This window comes from Vulpes lagopus, chromosome 17 (genome assembly GCF_018345385.1).
Source record: "Vulpes lagopus strain Blue_001 chromosome 17, ASM1834538v1, whole genome shotgun sequence".
Lineage (NCBI taxonomy): Eukaryota > Metazoa > Chordata > Mammalia > Carnivora > Canidae > Vulpes > Vulpes lagopus.
In genome coordinates, this window is record NC_054840.1 from 39,189,444 (window position 1) to 39,212,597 (window position 23,154).

At 40.6% G+C, this 23,154-nt stretch overlaps 1 protein-coding gene across 2 annotated transcripts in view; it reads left to right on the forward strand.

Annotated features, from left to right (window-relative positions):
• The first annotated feature begins 427 nt into the window (after nt 1–427).
• MARCHF6 (membrane associated ring-CH-type finger 6) overlaps nt 428–23,154 on the forward strand; it is an 81,487-nt gene continuing 58,760 nt past the window's right edge. Inside the window, exons 1-4 of one of the 2 annotated variants that reach the window (XM_041731515.1) lie at nt 428–672; nt 16,520–16,676; nt 20,616–20,712; nt 21,338–21,411. Coding sequence is in view for 1 of the 2 variants with exons in the window: in XM_041731513.1 (XP_041587447.1) it covers nt 654–672; nt 20,616–20,712; nt 21,338–21,411 (190 nt within the window). In the remaining variant the exon portion in view is untranslated. The remainder of the gene's footprint in view (nt 673–16,519; nt 16,677–20,615; nt 20,713–21,337; nt 21,412–23,154) is intronic. The other variant, XM_041731513.1, reaches the window with a different exon arrangement.

Consider the following 23,154-nt stretch of genomic DNA (forward strand, 5'->3'; position numbering starts at 1 on the left):
GTCAGCGGTGCGCGTTCCGGTCCTCAGCCCGGGCTCGACCGACGTCCTTCCAGCCGGCTCTCCCCAGGAGGGACCCCGGCAGCGTTGGCGCGCGTCTTCTTCGGTACTTCCTGGAGACGTGCGGCAGAACGCCCCGAGGGCCGAGCAAACATGCACATTCCTGGGCCTCTGCAGACGGGAGGGACGCGGAGCCCGTCTGGTCACCCGGAGGATCCCCGAGCCTCCCAACCCCGAGGCAGCGCGGAGCCGGGCACCCGAGGCCCACCGCCCTCGCCCTGCCCTGCCCCGCCCCGCCCCGCCCCGCCCCGCCCCGCCCCGCCCCGCCCCAGCGCCCGCCGGGGCCGGAAGTGACGGCACACGTCGTCGGGGCGCTCCCGCCCCTTCCGCCCGGCGCCCCGCCCAGGCCTCTCCGCTCCGCTCTCCCCGCCCCCCTCCCCTCTCACGTCCGCTTTCTGTCAGCCTGTGTACCTCTCCCTCTCCCTCTCCCTCCTTCCTGTAGCTTCCTCTCTCGCACCTGAGCACACGCACCTGCCCAGGCCCGGCTCCGCTCCCGCCTCCCTCCTCCCCTGCCCTCCCTCCCCACCCCGGCCGGAAGGCTCCGGCCCCGGCCGCGGGAGCCTCGCGGCTGCGTCACCGCCGCCCCCCCAGACAAGATGGACACCGCCGAGGAAGGTAAGCGGCGGCGCCCGCGCCCTTGCAGCAGCGCCTGGGTTCGGGCCAGGCCCGCGCAGACCGCGGCGCTCGAGGCGGGCGGCGGGCCTGGGCGGCGCGGCGCGGCGCGGCGCGGCGGGGGGCGCCTTCCTCGGGGCGGGGGCGCGCGGTGACAGCGGCGGGGTCGGGGCGCCCGGGGCCGTTTGCCCGCCGAGTGGCCGGCGCGAGGGGCGGCGGGGAGCGGAAGGTGACCGCTCGGCGCCCCCCGCCGTTTCCCGCCGGTGCGCACGGAGGGCGGGGGCGCGCCGGGGCCGGGACTCCGCGCCGCGGGGATCGGGGCCCGCGCGGCCTCCCCCCCCGCCAGCCCGGGGCCGCGCGGTGGTCGCCGCTCGGAGGGTGGGGGCGGATTCCACGCCCTTCCCCCGCTCGCTTTGGTCTTCCTTATTGTGGTTTCGCTTCTGGCCGTCCGGGCCCTCCCCGCGACCACAAAACTTCTTTGTTGACTCTGAAACTTGGCGAAAAATGCCCCGCCAGGTGACGGCCGGGCGCGGCGCGCTGAGCCCCGGAGAGAGCCTCGCCCTCCGCGGCCCGGCGCGCACGGCGCAGTTCCCTGACGGGGAGGAGCGAGGTGCTCCGGGACCCTTTTGTTTCGGCGCCGCTGACTTTGTGTCGGGTCCCTGGCACCCGGGAAGCAGGGTTTTCTGCGCTTTGTGGGGTGAGTGCGTGTGCCTCGGGCCCGGTTGTTGGGGAACAGGTAACCCTCGTAAACGGAGCGCGGAAGGTATGAACACCTGTGAGTGTTGGGGGGCGTCGGCCCGTCCACCGAAGGTAGATTCACTTCCAGCGCCTTCATCTTTTTAGAATCCGTCAGATAGTGCCATGAGCCTGTAGGGGAAATCGGTGACTTATCCCGTGCCTTGATGGCTTGGTTGTCGGCGACGATGCCTTTCCGCCTCGGCTGTGTTCTTGGGAACGTGTGTCCCGCGCCCCCCGGACCGAGGTGTTGGTGGCTTTTCGTGAAAATCCTGGAGCAGTGCCGCGGCGTGCCGCAGTAGGACAAGTTAGGTACTGTCCGTAAGGAACTGGGAGATTCGATTTCTCAGGTAGTAAGAGCCTCGGCTGTGATGGCGTCGAGCGACAGCTTGCAGGGCGCGCCCGTGCGGCTGCACCTGGCCGGCACGGTAGCCCCAGCGACCGGGCGGTACTAATATTTTTTACGGATGTGGAAATCCAGGCTTAGTTATTTTAACAGCTTGTCCGAGCTTCACACACTAGCGAGAGATTCGAACCTGTAATATCGTGATTACACATGGAGTTTTCCGTTCATTGGGCTTCAGTTGTGTTTATTACACACAGTGAGTGAAGCTGGTTGCTGCAGGAGACTGCTGGAAAAAATAGTAAAGTGAAATTGCTGAGAGGTTAGGAATTACTTTGCTTTTGACACATGGTCCTTGTGTGTAAATTTCCATCTGCATAGATTTCAGGTCATTTTGGATTCACATTTTAATGACTCAGTCTAGTAAGGCAAGTGTTTACCGCTTGATGTGTGCTGGCATATTACATTAAATTCCATTTTTTGAGCCTGGACACTTAGTACTTGCATACGTTTACGGTGCTGTAGTTCGTGGAAACCCAGGGATTTGCACGATCTGAGGGTTTATATGGAACCATGAAAGATGGATTTTCAGTGTCCTTCTACTGCTTAAACACTTTTTTCCTTGTAAAGCTATAATTGGGTTAAGGTATAAATGATTTTTATTTATGGACTTGAACGGTATTATTGAAATAACTGATTTCGAGTACGTGTGTGTGGTGTGTACTTTGCTGAACACTTCATACACATTTAATTATCTCACCATTTTGAGATAGGCAGTATCCACTCTATGGAGAGGAACGGACGGTTGGTATGATTAAGTGACTTGCCCAAGTCGTACAGGTAGCAAAGGTCAGAGGTAAGATTCAGGCTTGGGTCTATCAGACCCTATGGTTAAAATAGATAAAATAACTTATTTTTGTCACTCCCTTTATAGGATGAATCATTTACATATCTTGACAGAACCTTTTTGGCATTTGTTTTATGAACTATTAATCATGAAATGAAAGTGAATTTTAATACTTCTCATGCCCACTTTTGCTAAGTTCCAAATTAGAAGACTTCTGAAATTTTCAAAACTAAAGTTAAACTTAACTTGAAAAAACATTGAAAAAAAAAAGAAAAAAACATTGAAAGGAGAGGGAGGATTACAGAGGATTTCATGATAACGTGAAGAAAAGCTTGGAAACAACTGCTCTATTTGCTAAGTTAGTTATTACAGATTATTTCTTAAAATGAAAAAATGCAGTTGGTTTTTTTATCTGATTACAAAAGAAACAGGTTTTCTTTGTAGAAGACTCAAGAACGAGAGAAAATTACAAAAATATGTAAAGAAAATGATATTTAAAAAATTCTGTCACTTATTGTTAAAAACTAATGGTGTTGTTTAGTTTTTTGTTTTTTTAATATGTCAGTCTGAGCAAACACACTGAGAATGTTACTAAAATGCCCAGCATACAAGGGGTAAAATAACATCTTGCTTTTTTCTAGGGTTCCATAAAGGGTGTTGTAATGCTCAAAATGTTTTGTATTGGTAGTAAATAGTATTGAATTTTGTTACTTGCCAGATGAATTTCGGCCCTTCATATTAATGTTTGCTAGATTTTTTAATAATTTTTTTTATTTTTATTTATTTATTCATAAGAGGCAGAGAGGCAGAGACACAGGCAGAGGGAGAAACCGACTCCATGCAGGGAGCCGGATGTGGGACTCCATCCCGGGTCTTCAGGATCAAGCCCTGGACTGAAGGCAGTGCTAAACCGCTGAGCCACCTGGGCTGCCCTGTTTGCTAGATTTTAAAGATCTCTAAAAAGTGTTCTATGTATTAAATTTTGTTTTTGTAAAATCAACAGGCTTATAATCCATTCTCATAAAACAAGATAAATGACTCATTTGTATTATTTGTATGTAGTTTCTGTGAGTGTAGATAGGTTATTAAACTGCTGTCATTAAATCTTTAAACTTCAGAGGATCTGCAGCTTCCTCATTTTATGGTTTAGGAGTCTGATCTGCAATGCACTGAGATTTTTCAGTTTCAGGAAAAAAAAATCTGTCTTTTGTTTAAAGAAACACACCACACTGTTGGAATGATGCAAGCAAGTATTGATGTATGAAACCCTCATGAAGATATGAAAGACATTTTGCCATAGTAGAGTGTTCTAATTTCAGTCCAGGGATACAGACCTGACTTTTTTTTTTTTTTTTTTTTCTAAATTACTCTTTACCCTCGCAAGATGTAATACAACATCTCAGTAATTTTTTTATGGAGTGCCAAAGAAGTTATTCTTTATGCTTTATGAGACATATTGGGAAGATACGGTGTTGAAATGTACTACATTTGATTATGTTCTGTATTTACTATGGCAAAACCTGAGGTGATGGTTTTGGAAGAAATGAGTTAAAAAAATGGGAAGTTGTCAGAACCAGACAGCTAGTTACCATCTTTCTAGAACCACATGGTCTTTCATCTCTGCTTCCAGGCATGTCTGCTTCATTCTTCTCACCATGGATCAACTTTTACTGTCTTGGCATGCTCATCACCACCAAGCAGATATGAACTTATTTGACAAATGTTTATTGAACACCTGTTACAAGCCAGGCACTATTTTATGCACTTCGGGCTAGGCAGGGAACAAAATAGTCAAAATCCCTTATTTCATAAAGTTTACATTCTTGCTTTTAGCTTGGTAGGAGAGGAAGGGAAGACTGAAAACAAATTGTATGGCATAACTGGATGGTTATAAATGCTGTGGGGAAGAGTAAATCTAAAGGGAATAAGGAGTGCCAGGATAGGAGGGAGGGTGTTGCAATTTTAAATATGGCAGTGAAGGAAGGCCTCACTGAGAAGGAGCAAAGTAGGAGAGGGAGATAGACATGCGAATACTCTGTGGACAGAGCATTTTAGGCAAAGAAAGAATAGCCAATGTGAAATCTCTAAGATGGGAGTATGCTAGGAATGTTTAAGTAATAACCAGGAGACCAGTGTAGCTGCAATGGAGTGAATGAGTTGGGCAAGAGTAGTAAGTACAGTATGAGGTTAGAGAGATCATGGGGCCAGTGGGGAGTAATAGAAGTATGTAAGACTTGTCTTTACTTTTACTTTTGTAAGATAGCGTTTTGAACAGAGGTGAGGCATAAATTGTCTTGCCATTCTGTCACTGGCTATGTCCCTGGATATCTCTCTTTCCTGATCAACTTAATCTTAAATCCAAATTTCTGGAAGCTAGAATCTGATTAGCCCATGTTGGGTCAGGTGCCTACCCATGACCCAGTTAACTGGGTGGTGGTGGGGAAGATAATGGAAGAATAAAAATCATTATCAAAAGATACAAACTAACAGTTATAAGGCCTGGAGATATAGTATACAGCATGGTGCCTATAGTTAATACTATATTATATATTTGAAAGTTGGTAAGAGAGGAGGTCTTAAAAATCCTTATCACAAGAAAATTATGTGTGGTGATGGATTTAACTAGACTCACTGTGGTGATCATTTCACAACATATACATACATTGTATCTATGTCATACACTTGAAACTAATATTATATGTAAGTTACATCTGAATAAAAAGAAAAGTCAGGGCTGTGTTCACTCAGGGTCAGGGTGGACATCCCAAAAATTGTCTTCGCCATTGTTGAATACCTTCCAGGCTGGAATGCTGTGAGTGATTAATGTTGGGTTACCTGGGTATCCTTTTCCAGACCAGGCTTATTTTAGTTGGGCTTTACTTCTCTCCTGGAAGGACATGAAGATGGCTTATTTTTAGTATAATACAGGTAAAATGGAAAGAGTTCTTAAAAGGAGAACAGGAAGTAAGACCCCCAAGGAAAAACTTACTAATTCACACTATATTTTAGAATGCTATTTCAGTGGGCAAGGCACAGAGTTTAAGTTCAGGTAGTGGAGAAAGAAACAACAAATTCAGGCAGAATTTATAGAATATAGTGATTGATGAACTGATACAGGGAGGAGGATTTGAAAATGATTTCTAGTGCAGTTTCATTAGTTCTAAATGGGGAGAGAGAAATTCAGTTTTGGATTTTGTATTTGTAATGGGTGCCATAACAAAGTACCACAGATTGGGGGGCTTCAGTGGTAAAAAGTTATTTTCTTACACTTCTCAGAGACCAGAAGGTGTCTGCAGGGCTGGTTGCTTCTGTAGCTTCTGTCCTTGGTTTGCAGATTTTTGTCTTCCTGTGTCTTCATGTGGTTTTTTCCTTTGCACGTCTGTGTCCTAATCTCTTTTTACGAAGGCACAAGTCATGTTGAATTAGGGCCCACCCTAATGACCTTATTTTTAACTTAATTATCCCCTTAAAGACCCTGTTGCCTACTAACACAGTCATTCTGAGATTCTAGGGGTTAGAACTTCAATATATGAATCTTGGTGGGGCTCCTGGGTGGCTCAGTTGGTTAAGGGTCTGCCTTCAGCTCAGGTTGTGATCCCAGGGGTCCTGGGATTGAGCCCCTGTGATGTTGGACTCTGCTCAGCGGGGACTCTGCTTCAGCCGTTCCCTCTGCTTCTCCCCCCCCCCCCCCCCCCCAATGCTTGCATACTTTCTCTCTGGGTCCCTCAAATAAGTAAAACCTGAATTTGGTGCAGCTGGCAGAAATAAGATAGTTCAGTCCATAACAGACATGGCGAGTTCTTGAAGGCTTGGAAGACATTGAAATATGTTCTGTACACGTTTTTTAGAACTGAACTTCATTATGATTTTCTTTTTACTTTTTCTCTCTTCCTATCCCCAACTTGTGTATTTTTTAATGATGGGTTAATAAGGTATAGTTTACATATAATCACATTAGGAGATTCCTTTTTTTTTTTTTCATTTGTTTATCAAATATGGAATACCTGCTATGTTCTTAGGCCCTTTGCCAACTGTTTTCTGCATGAATTTCATTTCCCTCTTTATTAGCCATTTCAGAGTTCTTTCTTTCTTTATTTTTAATTTAAAAAATTTTTTTTAATTAATTTTATTAATTTTTATTAAGGAACAGTTTGAAACCATTGCTCTTAGAATTCCTTTATACTTTTAAATACTGAGGACTTTTGTTTTTGATATCTTTTTACTATATTAGAAATGAAAACAACTTTAAATGCAATACATGTTAACAAAAATAACTTTATGATAAGTGCATTTTCCAAGACAAATAACTTTAGTGAGTAGCATTGTTTCCATTTTTTGCAAACTTCTCTTTATGTCTGGATTATTAGAAGACAATTGGATTCACATCTCTGCCCCTGCAATTACTCTTACCTATGTTTTAGTTAAAGTGTGTGAAGGAGATTGGGCTTCACACAGATAATTTGAAAAGGGAGATGTATTTTCAGGTAATTTTTGATGTCCTTTGGTACTATGCCAAAATTCAAGTGGTAGTTTTTTTAAGCAGTATATCATTTGAAAGCATATACATCTCTTTTTAAAAATTAAATCAACTTAAAATCCATTCATAAATGGACAATTGATTTTTGACTTAAAATACAAAAGCAGTTTGGTGGAGAAAGTATAGTTTCAACAAATGGTGCTGGAATAATTGACTAGCCATAGGCAAAAAAGTGAACTTTGAGCCATACCTTGCACCATATACCAAAATTAAAAGGGATGTTAGATGTAAATGAAAAACCTGTGAAACTTTTAGAAGAAACTCTAGGAGAAAACCTTTGTGATGTTGGGTTAGGCTAAGATTTCAACACCAAAAGTATGATCTGAAATAAGTAGTTGATAAATTAGATGGCATCAAAATTCACAACTTAAAAAACAAAAAAACAAAACCCACAAAATTCACAACTTGTGCTCTTTGAAAGACACTGTTAAGAGAATGAGGACAGCCCACAGAAAATGTTTGCAAAATGTATATCAGATAAAGGACTCATTGGAGTACATTAAAAAAACTCTCAAAACTCAGTAAGAAAACGAATGACCCAGTTTAAGAGATTTGTACACTTCACCAGAGAATATATGCACATGGCTAATAAGCATATGAAAAGATGTGGAGCATCACTGGTCATTACATACATGCAAATCAAAACCACAGTGAAATAATTCACACCCACTAGGATGACTGTAATCAAAAGGGACAGATAATCAGTGTTGGCAGGGATATGGAAAATTGGAACCTTCATTCCTTGCTGGGGAAAATGTAAAATATAGTGTGGCTAACCTCAAAAAGTTACAGAGTTGCCATATGACCCAGCATTGCCATTCCTAGGTATATACACAGGAGAATTCAGAATATATGTTCACACCCCATTGCCTATTGATAATGAATGGATAAGCAAAATGTAGTATATCTATAAAGTGGAATATTATTTGGCAATACAAAGGAATGAAATACTGGTATAATAGCTTGGTTGAACCTCATAAATTTTGTGCTAAGTGAAAGAAACTGGTCATGAAACTCCACATTCTAAGTGATCCAAATTGTGTGATTGATATGTTCTCAAATAGGCAAATCTATATAAAGAGAGGGGCAGCCTGGGTGGCTCAGCGGTTTAGCACTGCCTTTAGCCCAGGGCGTGATCCTGGAGACCTGGGATCGAGTCCCACATCAGGCTCCCTGCATGGAGCCTGCTTCTCCCTCTGCCTGTGTCTCTGCCTTTCTCTCTGTCTCTCATGAATAAATAAATAAAATCTTAGAGAAAAGATGGGGAATGACTGTTAATAGTTACAAGGTTCCTTTTTGTAATGATGAAGATGTTAACAAATTAGATTGTGGTACTGGTTACATCACTCTCTAAATACATTAAAAGCCATTTAGTGAATTGTATACTTTAGTTGCTGAGCTTTATAGTACGTATATTTCAGTAAGGCTGTTAAAAAAATAAAGCTACAATGAGATATCACTACAGAAGTATTAGAATAAATGAAATGATAAAGTATGAGTGTACCAAATGCTAGAATGTGGAGCAACAGGAACTTTCATATACTACTTGGATGTAAAGTGGTACAACAACCACTTTGGAAATCAGTGTAGCAGTTTCTAAAAAAGTTAAAGATGCAGTTAACGTATAACCCAGCCATAGTAATGGTAGGAACTTACTAAGAGAAATGAATGCATACAAACTCATGTATGTGAATGTATATAGCAGTTTTATTTGTAAAATCCTGTAACTTGAAGCAGCCCTAATGCCCATCATCAGATTAATGGATAGAGAAATTCTATACAATGGAATATTAGTCTATGATGAAAAAGAAATGAACAACAACAAAAGAAAACAAAAAAAAAATGAACAATTGAGACATGCAACAACATAGATGAATCTCAAAATAATTATGAGTGAAAGAAGCCAGACAGAGTATGTGCCACTTACATAGAACTCTAGAAAACACAAATTAACCCATAGTACTAGAATGCAGATTGATGGTTGCCTAGGAATGGGGCTGAGGGAAGAGTGGGATGGAGAGATTATCAAGGGACTTGAGTTAATTTTGGTGGTGATGCTATGTTCATTATCTCAACTGTGGTGACAGTTTTATCATTGACAAGCATATCAAGTGATTCTTTTTCCTTGTTTGTTTCTTTCTTTTTCTATTTATTCATGAGAGACACAGAGAGAGAGGGATACAGACATGGGCAGAGGGAAAAGCAGGCTCCCTTTAGGGAGACTCAATCCCGGACCCTGGGATCACACCTTGAGCCGAAGGCATATGCTTAACTGCTGAGCCACCCAGTATCCCTTTATTTTTCTTTCTTTTTTTTTTGCCCTTTATTTTTCTATTTTTATTTTTTTCCTTAAATTTTATTTATTTATTCATGAGAGACCCAGAGAGAGGCAGAGAGAGAAGCAGGCTCCATGCCATGCAGGGAACTTGATGTGGGACTCAATCCCGGGACTCCAGGATCATGCTCTGGGCCAAGGCAGGCACCAAACCACTGAGCCACCCAGGCACCCCTGATAACCCTTTAAATGAATTTTATTGTATATGAGTTATTCCCCAATAAAGTTTTTTTTTTTTTTTTTTTAAGATTTTTGAGAGAGAGTGTGTATGCACAGAGGAGAGTGAGAGGGAGAAGCAGAGTCCATGCTGAGCAGGAAGCCCCATATGGGGCTTCATCTCAGGACTTTGGGATCATGATCTGAGCTGAAGGCAGTTGCTTAAGCAACTACCCAGGCATGCCCCTCAAAAGCTCTTTTTAAAAATCCATTGGTTTTTTTATTGTTGCTATTTATGCATGGTTTAGTAACATCATATATTGGTCTTTTGGTAGATAATCCCTGAGTTATGCAGATCTTCCAAATGTTGACACGTTTCATGGGTATTATAAAAGCTTACATTCATTAACATCACTACCTGTCTCATTTTGAAAAATCTTTTAGGTAGTGGGGAAGCTGTCATGCTCATTGTGGATACAAAATTTCTAAAATCCTAATTTTTCCTTGAAAATTTGGTTTTTATCACGGGCAGCAAATATCATTAGTTGTTTTCCTTGGCTCTTAGGCTCACTTCATGCTTTTGTGATAAAATATCTGCTGAATACCCAGATCTGTCTGAATATAACTTTTGTTTTTTCAGTTTTTTTTTAGCCATGGTAAAAATGATGTTTCAAAAACAAACATCATGTTTCATGGGAGGAAAAACAGCTAGTTTGGCTGGTAACTCCAAAGAATTTTACAAAGTACCTTTTCTTGAGGCAGCTGTTGCTGTTGAGATCAAGTCCAGGAATGAGCCCATATTCTCTAAAGAATATTTCCAGTTCTAAAAACTTCTGATATGTTGTTCTTTAAATTTTATTTTTTATTCTTTAAATATTATGTATATTTTTTGTAGTCCTGGTCTGGTGAAGCGACAGAAAACACATAGCTAACCAGAGGAAGGTGAAAGAATTACTAAGCTATAGTAAGAGGGTCCTTATAAAGATGTAAAGAATACTGTAAAGGGTACCCAGCACAGGAGGGAGAGTATCCACATGGAGACAGATTGGGAAGAGGTAGGGCCACTCCTTACAGCTGTGGTTAGACATCAGTGAAGGAGTGTGGAGTGCATGAGAGCCAGAGCTGATGGATGGGCTTGCAGGGGAATTAGATACTGCTGTTGAGTACAAGGCCTGGAGTGTATTGGGTTCTTGTCAGTAGGGTTGTAAAAGGTGGTCATTATAATAAATAAACCTACTGACAGTGCACCAGGAGTCAGAAAACCACCTCCTCCTGTGTAGTCCTTCCAGCACCCTCTACTGAAAATTTGTTTTAAAAAGTGCTTTCGCGTTCAGTCTCTTACCACTGAACAGGTACTGAAGGATGAATTTGGAACTGAGGGGAAAGTGGTTGATACCTGGCACACTCCTATAGTTGTTGGAGCCACTTCCAGTGCTGCTGAACTCACAGATGTCCACTGCTGCTGGTGGAATCATTACCAGGGGGCACCTGGCTGCCTCAGGTGGAAGAGCATGTGACTCTTCATCTCCAGGTTGTGAGTTCAAGCCCCACAGATTATTTAAGTAAATAAAACTTGAAAGAAAAAAAGAGAATCACCACCAGGATTTATATATCTACTGCAGTTGTTCACAGCAACTGCAATTAGCTGCCACAGCTGTTTTCAGAGCCAGAAGTAGAAAATGGCTTTACCTTTTCCCTCGAAGTGCTTCTCTTTGATTCAGTGCAGCTTGAACCTAGTCAGCAAAGAGGCCAAAAAATGTAGTTTTCAGACTTCCAGGAGTGGTAGTACAGGTGAAGTTTGTAATTACCAGTAATCTGAAGAGTAAAGAAAATAACTAAACCTTGGGATACTTGTAGACTTGGAACTTTATTTTGCAAGACCTATAACATGCATTTTTTATAGGTAAATTTTCACAGTTGGAAAGGAAGTATTTTCCACAAATTTTTACTTTTTTTTCCTTGTAGTGTAAAAACAAAGAAGCACTAGAAACTTTGGGCATTAGGCGAAAACTAAGGAAATCTGAATAAACTGGATTTTAGTTAATGATGTGTAAATATTGGCTTTGTAAATTTAACAAAAGTACCATGCTAATGTAGATGTTAGTCATAGGGGATCCTGGGTATATATGTGAACACATTGCACTGTCTTAAATTTTCTGTAAATGTAAAATTGGCCTGAAAAATAAAGTCTAATACTTTAACAATCCTTTGTTTATTGAATTATCACTAGAAGGATAATTATCAGGATTGTGCAGACATTTTGAAATCTTATGTGGAAATACTTTCAAGGTAGATAGTGGCCTAAAAATTGTGACATATACCCAAAGCTTTTAGGGTTTTCTTTTTCTTTTTCTCTTTTTTTCTTTTCCTTTTCCTTTCTTTTCACTTAGGATATATTTGGTGAGCTGAATTGTTGGCTAGAAAGACAAATGGGATAGCCAAACCAACATGGGTTTGACTTTGAACAGCTGGTTCCAACTTGATAGCCTACTCTTACTGATTGGTCTTTTCTCCCTCCCTCTCATTTCCTGGGCCATCTCCATACTAAGCCATTAAGGATTTGAAGTTTTTCATTAAACGAAAAAGCCACCTTTATATTTATTGAGTTAGGCACGGTGCTAGGAACTTCTAAAAGATATGCTTCTTGAAGATACTAGGTATTCAAATAAGCAACAGAAGTTCCTTCAGGATTAAACAGAAAAGCAGGAAGAACCTGGGGAGATGTAGGGGGAAAGCCGAAAAGTGGGAAGAGTTTTGCTTTACTGTTTGTAAATTGATTTACATTCATGTCAGGTGAACTGCAATGCTTTTATTTTGGCCTGAGCAGGATTTGTGATTTTACTGCATGTAAATCTGGTGGGAGCCTTATTCTACCTCAGAACTTTATTATTTCAGTTTTAGTAAAGGGCCTCAGGCTGTGCCTTTTGTAGACATTCCTCTTTTATAACCTTGGTTGTATTACTCTGTTGAGGTTTTGGGCGATGGGATTGATCTTCGTATGCAAAATAGGTTTATTCTTTCTTTGACTTTTCTGTGTTGGTGGTAGTTGTGCTTGTTTTAGGTCCCACCTTTACCCCCTGCTCCGCTGTCCTTGCCCCCAACGCTGCTAAGACCCTTTATGAAACAGGATGGGCTAATTTGTGTCTTAGTCACAAACTACCTCCAAACCTCAGCAGCTTAAAGCAACAAAAAGTCCTTTCTCACTGAATATTATGTCTAATACAGGTTGGGAGGAGATGCCCCTGCTGATTGTGGTCACTTGGAGACCTAGATTGGTGGAGATTCTATCTTAGAGTGTGCTTCCATGATCATTGAGGCAGGAAAATGCACTGTAATGTATTATGTCCATAAGCTCCCATAGTTTTCTACCCAGAAGTGATATACATCACTGTAGCTCATATTTCATTGATTGAAATAAGTCCTGTGTCCATGTCTAATTTCAGAGGTGGCAGGGAAGTGCAGCCTACTCTTTATCCAGAAAATGGAATGCCAGAAATATTTGATGTCCAATGCTGATGTCCTCCACAATCCCTTACCATATTAATTGTTATCTGGCTGGATGAAATTAATGTGCTTGTTGGGATACATTTCAATACACAACTTGATTAGTGAAGGAAACAATAATTTCTTTCCATGTCATTATCCTTTCTCATTTGTTCTTCTCATATGTCTATTTAGATAATACATTAGGAAGTCTTCTTAAAGTGTAACTAAATACAGTAAAATTTACCTTAATGTCCATGAGGGGGCAGCCCGGATAGCTCGGCGGTTTAGCGCCGCTTTTAGCCCAGGGTGGGATCCTAGACATCCGGGATCCAGTCCCATGTGTTCTCCATGTGTTCTCTAATGAATAAATAAATAAAATCTTAAAAAAAAAAAATGTCTGTGAGGGTTTTGTTTTTTGTTTTTGTCTGGGATAGCTTTTTTTTTTTTTTTTAAAGATTTTATTTATTTATTCATAGACAGAGAGGCGCAGAGACACAGAGGGAGAAGCAGGCGCCACGCAGGGAGCCCGATGTGGGACTCGATCCCTGGTCTCCAGGATCACACCCCAGGCTGCAGGTGGCGCCAAACCGCTGCGCCACCGGGGCTGCCCTAGGCTAGCTTAATTTTTAAATTTAATTTCAGTGTAGTTAACATATAATATTACATTAATTTCAGGTGTACAACATAATAATTCAGCAGTTCCATATGTTACTCAGTGCTCATCAGCATAAGTGTACTCTTAATCTCCTTTACCTATTTCACCCATTCCCCCACCAGTCTCCCTTCTGGTAACCATCTGTTTCTTCTGTTGTAGTTACGAGTCCGTTTTTTGGTTTCTCTATCTCTTTTTTTCCCCTTTGTTTTGTTTCTTAAGTTCCACATATGAGTGAGATCGTATGATATTTGTCTTTCTCTGACTTACTTCACTTAGCATTATACCCTTTAGATTCATCTATGCTGTTGCAAATGGCAAGATTTCATTTTTTTTGTGGCTGAATATTCCATTGGGTATGATGTATATTATATATGTATAAATAAAACAAGTAAAATGCAATGCTTTTGTATATACATATATGCCATATCTTCTTTGTCTATTTCTGCATGGTATTGTCCCTGAGTTTTTGACAAATGGATACATACAGTCGTGTACCTAGCACATTCAAGGGATGGACTAGATCAGCCACCTCTCAAATATCCCTGTTCCCTTTTATGATCAATCCCACCCCCAGACCCTGGCAACCACTGATACATTCCTTTGTATTTTTACCTTTTCTAGAATGTCATAAATGGAATAATCTAATACGTAGCTTTTTCAGTCTGGCTTCTTTTGCTTAAGGCATAATGCATTTAAGATTTTTTCACATTGTATCAATCAGTATTTCATTCCTTTTTATTGCTTACTCGTCTGTTGTAGAAAAGAATACTGAACATACCACAGGTTTTTTTTTCCAGTTGTGGAATGCTTTGATTAGTTGTTTCCATTTTGGGGAAATTATGAATGAAGCCATTATACAAATTTATATGGGTTTTTGTACAAGCATAATTTTTCATTTTACTTAGTTAAGTACCTAAGGATATGATTGCTGGATCATATGGTAAGAGTGTTTTTGTTTTTGTTTTTGTTTTTGTTTTTTCCTTTTTGTCATTTTAACCAGTATGTAGTGATACACTGTGGTTTAAAATTCTTTTATGGTAGAATATACATAACAAAATTTACCATTCTAACCATTTTTAAATGTACAGTTCACTGACATTAAATATGGACACTTGTGCAACCATCACCATCCTATTATGCTTTTAAGTTGCACTTTCCTAATGACCTCAGCATTTTTTCATTTGTGTACCTTCTTTGGTGACATATCTGTTCAAATCCTTTCCTGGTGTTTTTGTTTGTTGGTTTTGTTTTGTTTTGAACTGTTTTCTTATTGTTAAGACCCCAATTAGTAAGCTGGATAAAGGACTTAGAAAATTCACAAAGAAAGAACTTGGTAAAATGTGGAAGTGTTGGCTTCACTAGTCATTATTAGCTACTGTACTACCTAGTTACTTTATATTTCAGTGGTGTAATGTGGTTGCCAGAGGGAGCAGTCTACTGTAGAAATGGAAGACTATAACAAAGTTAGAAGAGTAGATAGTAAAGATACATTGAATACTGACGTGAAATTGTGGAAAAAAAATAAAACATTCAAGAGAAGATCATACAGCAGAATTGGAAAAATAAGCAAGTCAAAGGGAATACTCTTTTGTAATTGGTGGTTATGTTTTAATACTAATTTCCTCATTTACTTGCTTGATAATTTAGTTGGGCCTCATTAACTAAAACAGCTAAGATAGGTCTGCTCCCCTCTTGGCCTAGGCTGGCAGAGGTGGTGTTGGGCCACATTTTTTCCCCTGTGGTATTTGGCTGGGGTACAGAGACATTTATTGTCAAAAAATTTACTGTCTTGCTAGGTTGCTGCTTTCCTGGTCTTTGGTTTTTTGGAGGGAAATTGTTCCCAGTGGTGTTTTCAGGTTGTCAGCTTCTCCACCTCCACCACCAGTCCCCAGGATACATGAAGCAAAACACTAGAGAACTCAAGTGCATGTGATTTCTTGGGTCATCAATTCCCTTGCTGCTCTGCCTTTTCTTCACTTTTTAGAGCCTTCTTGTGTTTATAATGTCCTGGACTTTTAACTGTACTTGGCAGGAGGTATAGGGAGAAGTATGTCGATTTAATCTGGGCTATTTTCTTTAGTCTTCTTGTAGTATTGATTGCCTCTTTCCTCTAGAGGTAACTACGGTGCTGACTTATAATAATAAATGTTAGTTTCTCCTGTTTGAACTTTTTACATGTAGAATATTCTTTGTGTCAGTTGTGTGTGTGTGTGAGTTCTTTGTCACTAAACATTAGTATACAATAAATCCAAATGGTGGTTGTAGTTTTAGTTGGTTTATTCTGATTGCCATATCATATTCAATTGTGTGAATATACCAAAATTTATGTATTTTACTGTTGATAGACAGTTTGGTAGTTTCCATTTTGGAGGTAGAGCCCAACATGGGGCCTGAACCCATAACCCTGAGATTGAGACCTGAGCTGAAATCAAGACTCGGATGCTCAATCGACTGAGCCACCCAGGTGCCCCCATTTGGGAGGTATTTTTATTGAAACTGTGCTGCTATGAATGTTCTTTTTTTTTTTTTTTTATGAATGTTCTTATACATGTCTTTGAACAAAAGTTTACAAGAAACTATTGATTTTAATAGTAAGATATTAGCAAATTATTATGTAAATATATGCTGTAGACATCATCACATATAAAAGATGTGTATTTTCCCCCAAAATTGATATACAAAATTAGGAACTGCTAATAGTTTACGTATCCTTCCAGAAAAAATGTTTTGCTCTGTATTCCTATGCCTTGTTGCAGATTTTTCTACTGGAACATGGATTGGCAGGGAAGAAGCTTCAATTCCTTCGTAGTCTGCACACAGACTAGCTAAGGACATTTAATTGAAGATATAGAGTGAGAGCAGGTGCAGCCTTTCATTTTGGCAGCTTTTCCCAGCTTCCAGTGTCCTAATAAGGTATGACTATGCCCATGACACACAGTCTAAGCAGGGATTGGGGCCTGCTGAACAGCCAAATATTTGCCTTACAAGTATTTTATAGCTAAGGCTTATCACCATTCTAGTTTATTTATACCAACAATCTTCACCTTTCCATTTAGGGTAATATTTATACCTGAGGTGCTTTTGAATAAAACTCAGTCACATCTTCACGATGTGGGAAACAACAGGATCAGTACTGCAGAAGAGACTTGTGATACTTTTTGGACCAAATTCTGTATTACAGTCATTTAGATTAAATGGTTTTAAATTAGAAATGAGATGTTGGTTGCATAGAAAGAGCTTTTAGGAATGTTGAGACATTATTTAAATCTTCTGCTTTCTTCCCTCAATGAAGATATAGCCAGGGAAAGTTTTAGCACATTTTTAAAAACATGATCAGAGAAATAAAATCTAACATGAATTTTTAAATTTGTGTGTACATGCATATTAAATAAGTCACATGCTAAGTCCTTGCTGAAGAACTTCATTGATAATATTGGAATTGTAGTGTCAGTACAATAAAAGTTCAACTGTGATATTTGTAAACTACGTGTTTAATTGACCATTGCTTATTTTTAAAAGTTTTATTATGTAAAATTGTATTATTTTTTTTTAAATATGTTATTTATTTATTTAGAGTGTGTGTGCACAAGCAAGGGAGGAAGGGCAGAGGGAGAGAGACAGTCTTAAGCAGGCTCCATGCTCAGTGTGCATTCAGATCTGGGGCTTGATCTCATCACCCTGAGATTATGACCTGAGCTGAAATCAAGAATAAGATGCTTAACTGACTCTGCCACCTAGGCGCTCCTAAATATTTGATTTGATTTTATTGATTTTCAGAGGTAGAATTTGGTGATTCATCAGTTGCATGTAACGCCTGTTGCTCATCACATCATGGGCCCTCCTTTTAAATGTTCATCACCCAATTTCCGCGTCCTCCCACTCTCCTCCCCTCCAGCAACCCTCAGCTTGTTCCCTATAGTTAAAAGTCTCTTATGATGGGACACATTGGTGACTGAATGGTTGAGCATCTGCCTTTGGCTCAGGTTGTGATCCCAAGGTCCTGGGATCAAGTCCCGCATCAGGCTCTCCTCAGGAAGCTTGCTTCTGCCCTGCCTATGTGTCGCCCCTCTCTCTGTGTCTCTCATGAATAAATAAATAAAAAAATTTTAAAAAAGAGTCTTTTATGCTCTGTCTCCTCCTCTGATTTCATCTTATTTTATCTTCCCTTCCCCTATGTTCATCTGTGTTTTGTTTCTTAAATTCCACATGAATGAAATCTTATGTTTGTCTTTCTCTGACTGGCTTATTTCATTTCACATAATACCCTCTAGTTCCATCCATGTTGTTGCCAATGGCAAGATTTCATTCTTTTTGATGGTTGAGTCAATATTCCATTGTATATACATAGCACATCTTCTTTATCCATTCATCTGTTAATGGACACCTGGGTTCTTGTCGTAGTTTGGCTTTTGTGGATATTGCTGCTATAAACATTGGGGTGCAGGTGCCCCTTTGAATCACTAGGTTTATATCCTTTGGGTAAATACCTAGTAGTGCAGTTGCTGGGTCATAGGGTAGCTCTATTTTTAACTTTTCAAGGAACGTACCTCCATACTGTTTTCCAGAGTGGCTGTACCAGTTTATAATCTTCAAGGTGTAAGAGTCACCTTGTTTCTGGAGGACAACATAGTGACCCTCATTTGTGTGTGAGCATGGCAGTGTCTCTGCTGCTTTCTTCTACAGTATGTCCTGATGCAGACACTCCTTGCCATGCTTTTACTGCTGTGCCCTAATTCTGCAACCCCCTGAGAGCTGGCTGGGGAGATAGGACAGCATGGGACCTCTTCACTCTGTGTCTGCACTGGCTCATCCACATTTGCACCTAACCACATTCCCTGGTTAATCCCTCACTAGGACATGCCTGTCTCTAAAGTTAATCCATGGACATCCTAGCACTTGCGGCTGGTGTGGTCATGTTCAAAAGGCTTTGAGTACTATTTCTGCTCTTACCTGGATAACTGTGGTAATTGTGGAACTAATTGATGTCCATAGGCACCAGCAACTCTGGTAATTCTAGATAACCTAGATCAGTTGCATATCCCATAGACCTGTCAGCTATTTTAGGTAGAAGTCATAGTGCCTACAGTGGTAACCATGGTGCCCATGAATCCAGGTTTGGTACCGTAAAGGGAGCTTGTTGATCATCTATTCCAACCAAGAAAGGCAGCAAATATGTAGATTACCTACTTGAGACGTGGGACAGCAGTGATGAAAAGTAACACTGAACTCGAGAGCCTCTATTTGGGGCAGCCCCGGTGGCGCAGCGGTTTAGCGCCTCCTGCAGCCCAGGGCGTGATCCTGGAGACCCCGGATTGAGTCCCACGTCAGGCTCTCTGTATAGTGCCTGCTTCTCCCTCTGCCTGTGTTTTTCTCTCTCTCTCTCTCTCTGTCTCTATGAATAAATAAATAAAATCTTTAAAAAAAAAAAAAAGAGCCTCTATTTGGAATGAATCCATTTTAAATCCTTTAACGAGGATCCACTGCAGGGGAAGTCTGGTACCGGCTGCCATGGTAATCCCAGCTCCAGTACAGGTATTGAATTTGCTGCAGTTAAAAATCCTTATTTGATGTTGGACCTCCCACAGGGGCAGCAGCAGATCCACCAGGGTATCTTCCTTCCAACCCCCTTCCCCAAAAGCTCTTGGCTCTTGGTGCAGTTTCCTTAGGCTGAGGTATACATTTGGAGAAAATTAGAATGCTCAAAGCAGACTTGGGCTGCCAGGATACTGTCCTGAGAATCCTGGAATTCTGGTGTTGTTCTGTTGTGTCAGAACTTTGCAGAAGCTTATTAGGCAGGATTGTTCATACTGCATTGCTAGAGTCCGAAGTCCTAGACTGATACAAGACGGAAGATGTTTTCATTAATCAAGGATGAAGGTGAAAGTGGGAGGTTTGAAGAGGCTTGGAATCCCATGGATCCCGTGTAGTTCTGACCATAAATGATGCTGACGGCCACATCATTCTCATGACCCTCAGGTTGCTTCCAGGGAACCAAAGTTCTTCAGGTGGTGGTAGCTGGCGTGTATGGTTCCAAAGTGAAACTGTGAAAGACATAGCCCTGGAGGGTGTGCTTGATTTGACTCAATCTGGACAACAACCCCTTCTGGCTACCCTGCAGATAGACCTGGCATAGCAAAAGCTGTTCTGTGGGTAGTGGCATATTATGGCCTTCTGTGTTGGCAGTGATTTGCCTGGCTTATTAATAACTAGGGGGATTAGTGCACTAACCAGTTAGCTAGCCTGAGTACTCCACACCCCTCAACTTCAGTAAGTGGTGCTCAGCCATCTAGATTGAGCAACACGGTGCTTTTTAATGTTGGGAGCCAAGGGCCACGCTGCTCAGTGTGTGTGTACCCTAGTCCCAGTGGGCACTGGGGACTGATTAAATCCATTAATGTTGGGCTTGGATTGCAGTTTTTCCTTGTTAACAAGGAATTCCATTGAGTGAGTAGATCAAAAGTTTTCCTTAAGTCCCTGCCTCTAGTACATACTACTTGTCGCCCTTCAGGTTGTCCATTGGGGTGGGCACTTGGCCTTGGAGATCACAGAGAATATGGTCTAAATGTTGCAACCAGGTTTCCATAGGTTGTCCTGCAGAGCATTCCGGAGCCTATGAGTGGGATAGTTCTTGGCAGTTTAATGAGCACAGTTCTCATCGAAAGGAACAGTTGGCTTTTTTATATATTAGGATTTTTTTTGGTTTTAGAATATACTTTATTATTATTATAATCACACTTTGCTGCTGCTGGTGGATTCTTGCTTTAACATATTATTTGTGGTTTGGGGTTCTGTTTTTTTTTTTTTTTTTAAGTTATAATCAAAGATAACTCTGTGTATCTTTTTCATTTACAGACATATGTAGAGTGTGTCGGTCAGAAGGAACACCTGAGAAACCTCTTTATCATCCTTGTGTATGTACTGGCAGTATTAAGTTTATTCATCAAGAATGGTGAGTCATCCTTTAGAAAATTTCATGTCTGAGCTTCAGTTTTGTCATTTATATAATGAAGGGGGATTGTTTCAGTGAACTTTTTCTATAAGTTATTTTTAATTTTGTTTTGAAAATTTGGAAATTACCCATATTCCTTATTACCATGCCTTTTCATTTTGGTATTATTGTTTTCTAGGTGCAGGTGAGTACCTGTTTGTTCATTTCCACCATGATAACTTATTTTGTTCATTGGAAGTATTAAGATTTTCTTATTCTGCTTGGCATGAAATGTAATAGCTTACATTTATGCAATGGTTTGTGCCAAGTAGTGCTCATTGCTTTTATACATCTTATTAACTCATTTAATTCTTAGAACCATGAGGTGGAATGTTTTTATTATTATGCAGATGAGAAAACAAGCATAGAAAGGTTAAAATAACTTGTTCTGGGTACATAGCCAACCAGTTAGTGACAACCAGAATTTAGACTAAGCTACCCAGGGTAGCAGTGTAAATATGAAACTGAAAATTGTAAAAGCTCTATGATATGTAAAATTTTAATAAAACAGAACATTGGTTTTCAATGAAGCCTTAAAATTTCTTTGTTGTAATTATTGTACTTATGCATGTATTTGTGATTGCAGCTTAGTTCAGTGGCTGAAACACAGTCGAAAAGAATACTGTGAATTATGCAAGCACAGATTTGCTTTCACACCAAGTAAGTTCTTTAGAAGTTTGCGTTGCATTTTTGGGTTATAACTGGCTGCATAAAGGTGTTTAAGCAATTTTAAAGCAACTATTTTTAATTTTGTTTGTCATAATTATAACATTATTAAATTAACAATACTTTGTTAGATAGTAACAAAGTATTGCTATAACACTTTGGAAAATATTTTTTAAAACTACATGTCAGCTTTTAACACATTGACATGTGTGAGAGAGAGTGAATTAATTTGTGGAATATTTCTTTTTTATTGTGCCACTAGTGGGGAGGGGCAAAGGGAGAGGGAGAGAATCTTAAGCAGGCTCCATGCTCAGTGCAGAGCCCCACACAGGGTTCAATCTCAAGACCCTGAGAGCATGACCTAAGTTGAAATCAAGAGTTGGTTGCTTAATGGACTGACCTAGGCAGGTGCCCTTCTTTTTAAATTTCTTACTATAGATAAGTTCAAATGAATAAAAAAGGTATAATGAGCCCTCATGTTCATCTCTCTTAGTTTGACTCATTTTCAACTTGTGGCCTTTACTGGGTATTCCTTACCTGTGTTCTTGTTCCCCACCTCTCTATCCTTTTTAATTTTTAAATTTTATTTTTTAAGATTTTATTTATTTATTCATGAGAGACACACAGAGAGAGGCAGAGACATAGGTAGAGGGAGAAGCAGGCTCCCTGCAGGGAGCCTGATGTGGGGACTTGATCCCAGGGCCTCAGGATCACCTGAACCAAAGGCAGACTTTCAACCACGGAGCCACCCAGGTGCCCCCTCTCTATCCTTTTTAAAGCAAATCCCATTATTTATCATTTCATCTGTAATATGTTAATTTGTATCTCTATAAACAGTAAGAATTCTTCTTAAAAACAGTAACTATAATACCATTATTCACCCAGAAAAATGAATAATGATGCCTTGTTTTTATCAAATATCTTCTCACTATTCAAACTTGTATTATCTTTTGAGTTAAAATTGTGTAGGTTGGAACAGTAATAATACAGAGAAAGTTCAGGAGTCGCATATTCTGAGCCAGGCAGGTGCCCCCCCAATTCACTTTTTTTTTTTTAAGATTTATTTATTTATTCATGAGAGAGAGAGAGAGAGAGGCAGAGAGGCAGAGACACAGGCAGAGGGAGAAGCAGGCTCCATGCCGGGAGCCCGACATGGGACTCGATCCTGGGACTCCAGGATCACGCCCTGGGCCAAAGGCAGGCACCAAACCGCTGAGCCACCCAGCGATCCCCCTCAATTCACTTTTTAAAAATGAGATTTTTCTAAGCTTAATATTCTTGTAAACCTATGGCACCTATTTTGCAGGCAGGTCTTTAAGATTCCAGTTATATTTTATAACTCCTGTGCTTATTGACTGACATTTAATGTTGTGCATCTTAAATAGGTAAAGAACTCTACTGGCAACTTATGAAGAATTTGAAATATACTTTTTGTTCTGAGATTCTAGTTCATTGCCTTCCTCTTCCAAAGGCTTTTTATGTTTTTGTTTTATTTATTTATTTTTAAAAGATTTTATTTATTCATGGGGTGGCGGGGAGAGAGAGAGAAAGAAGCAGGCTCCATGTAAGGAGCCCTACGTGGGACTCGATCCCAGGTCTCCAGGATCATGCCCTGGGCTGAAGGCGGCGCTAAACCACTGAGCCACCCGAGCTGCCCTGTTTGTTTGTTTGTTTTTTTAACAGTATCCTGAGCTGCTGAGTAAATTCTGTAACTTAGTATTAGTGTTACTTTGTTTT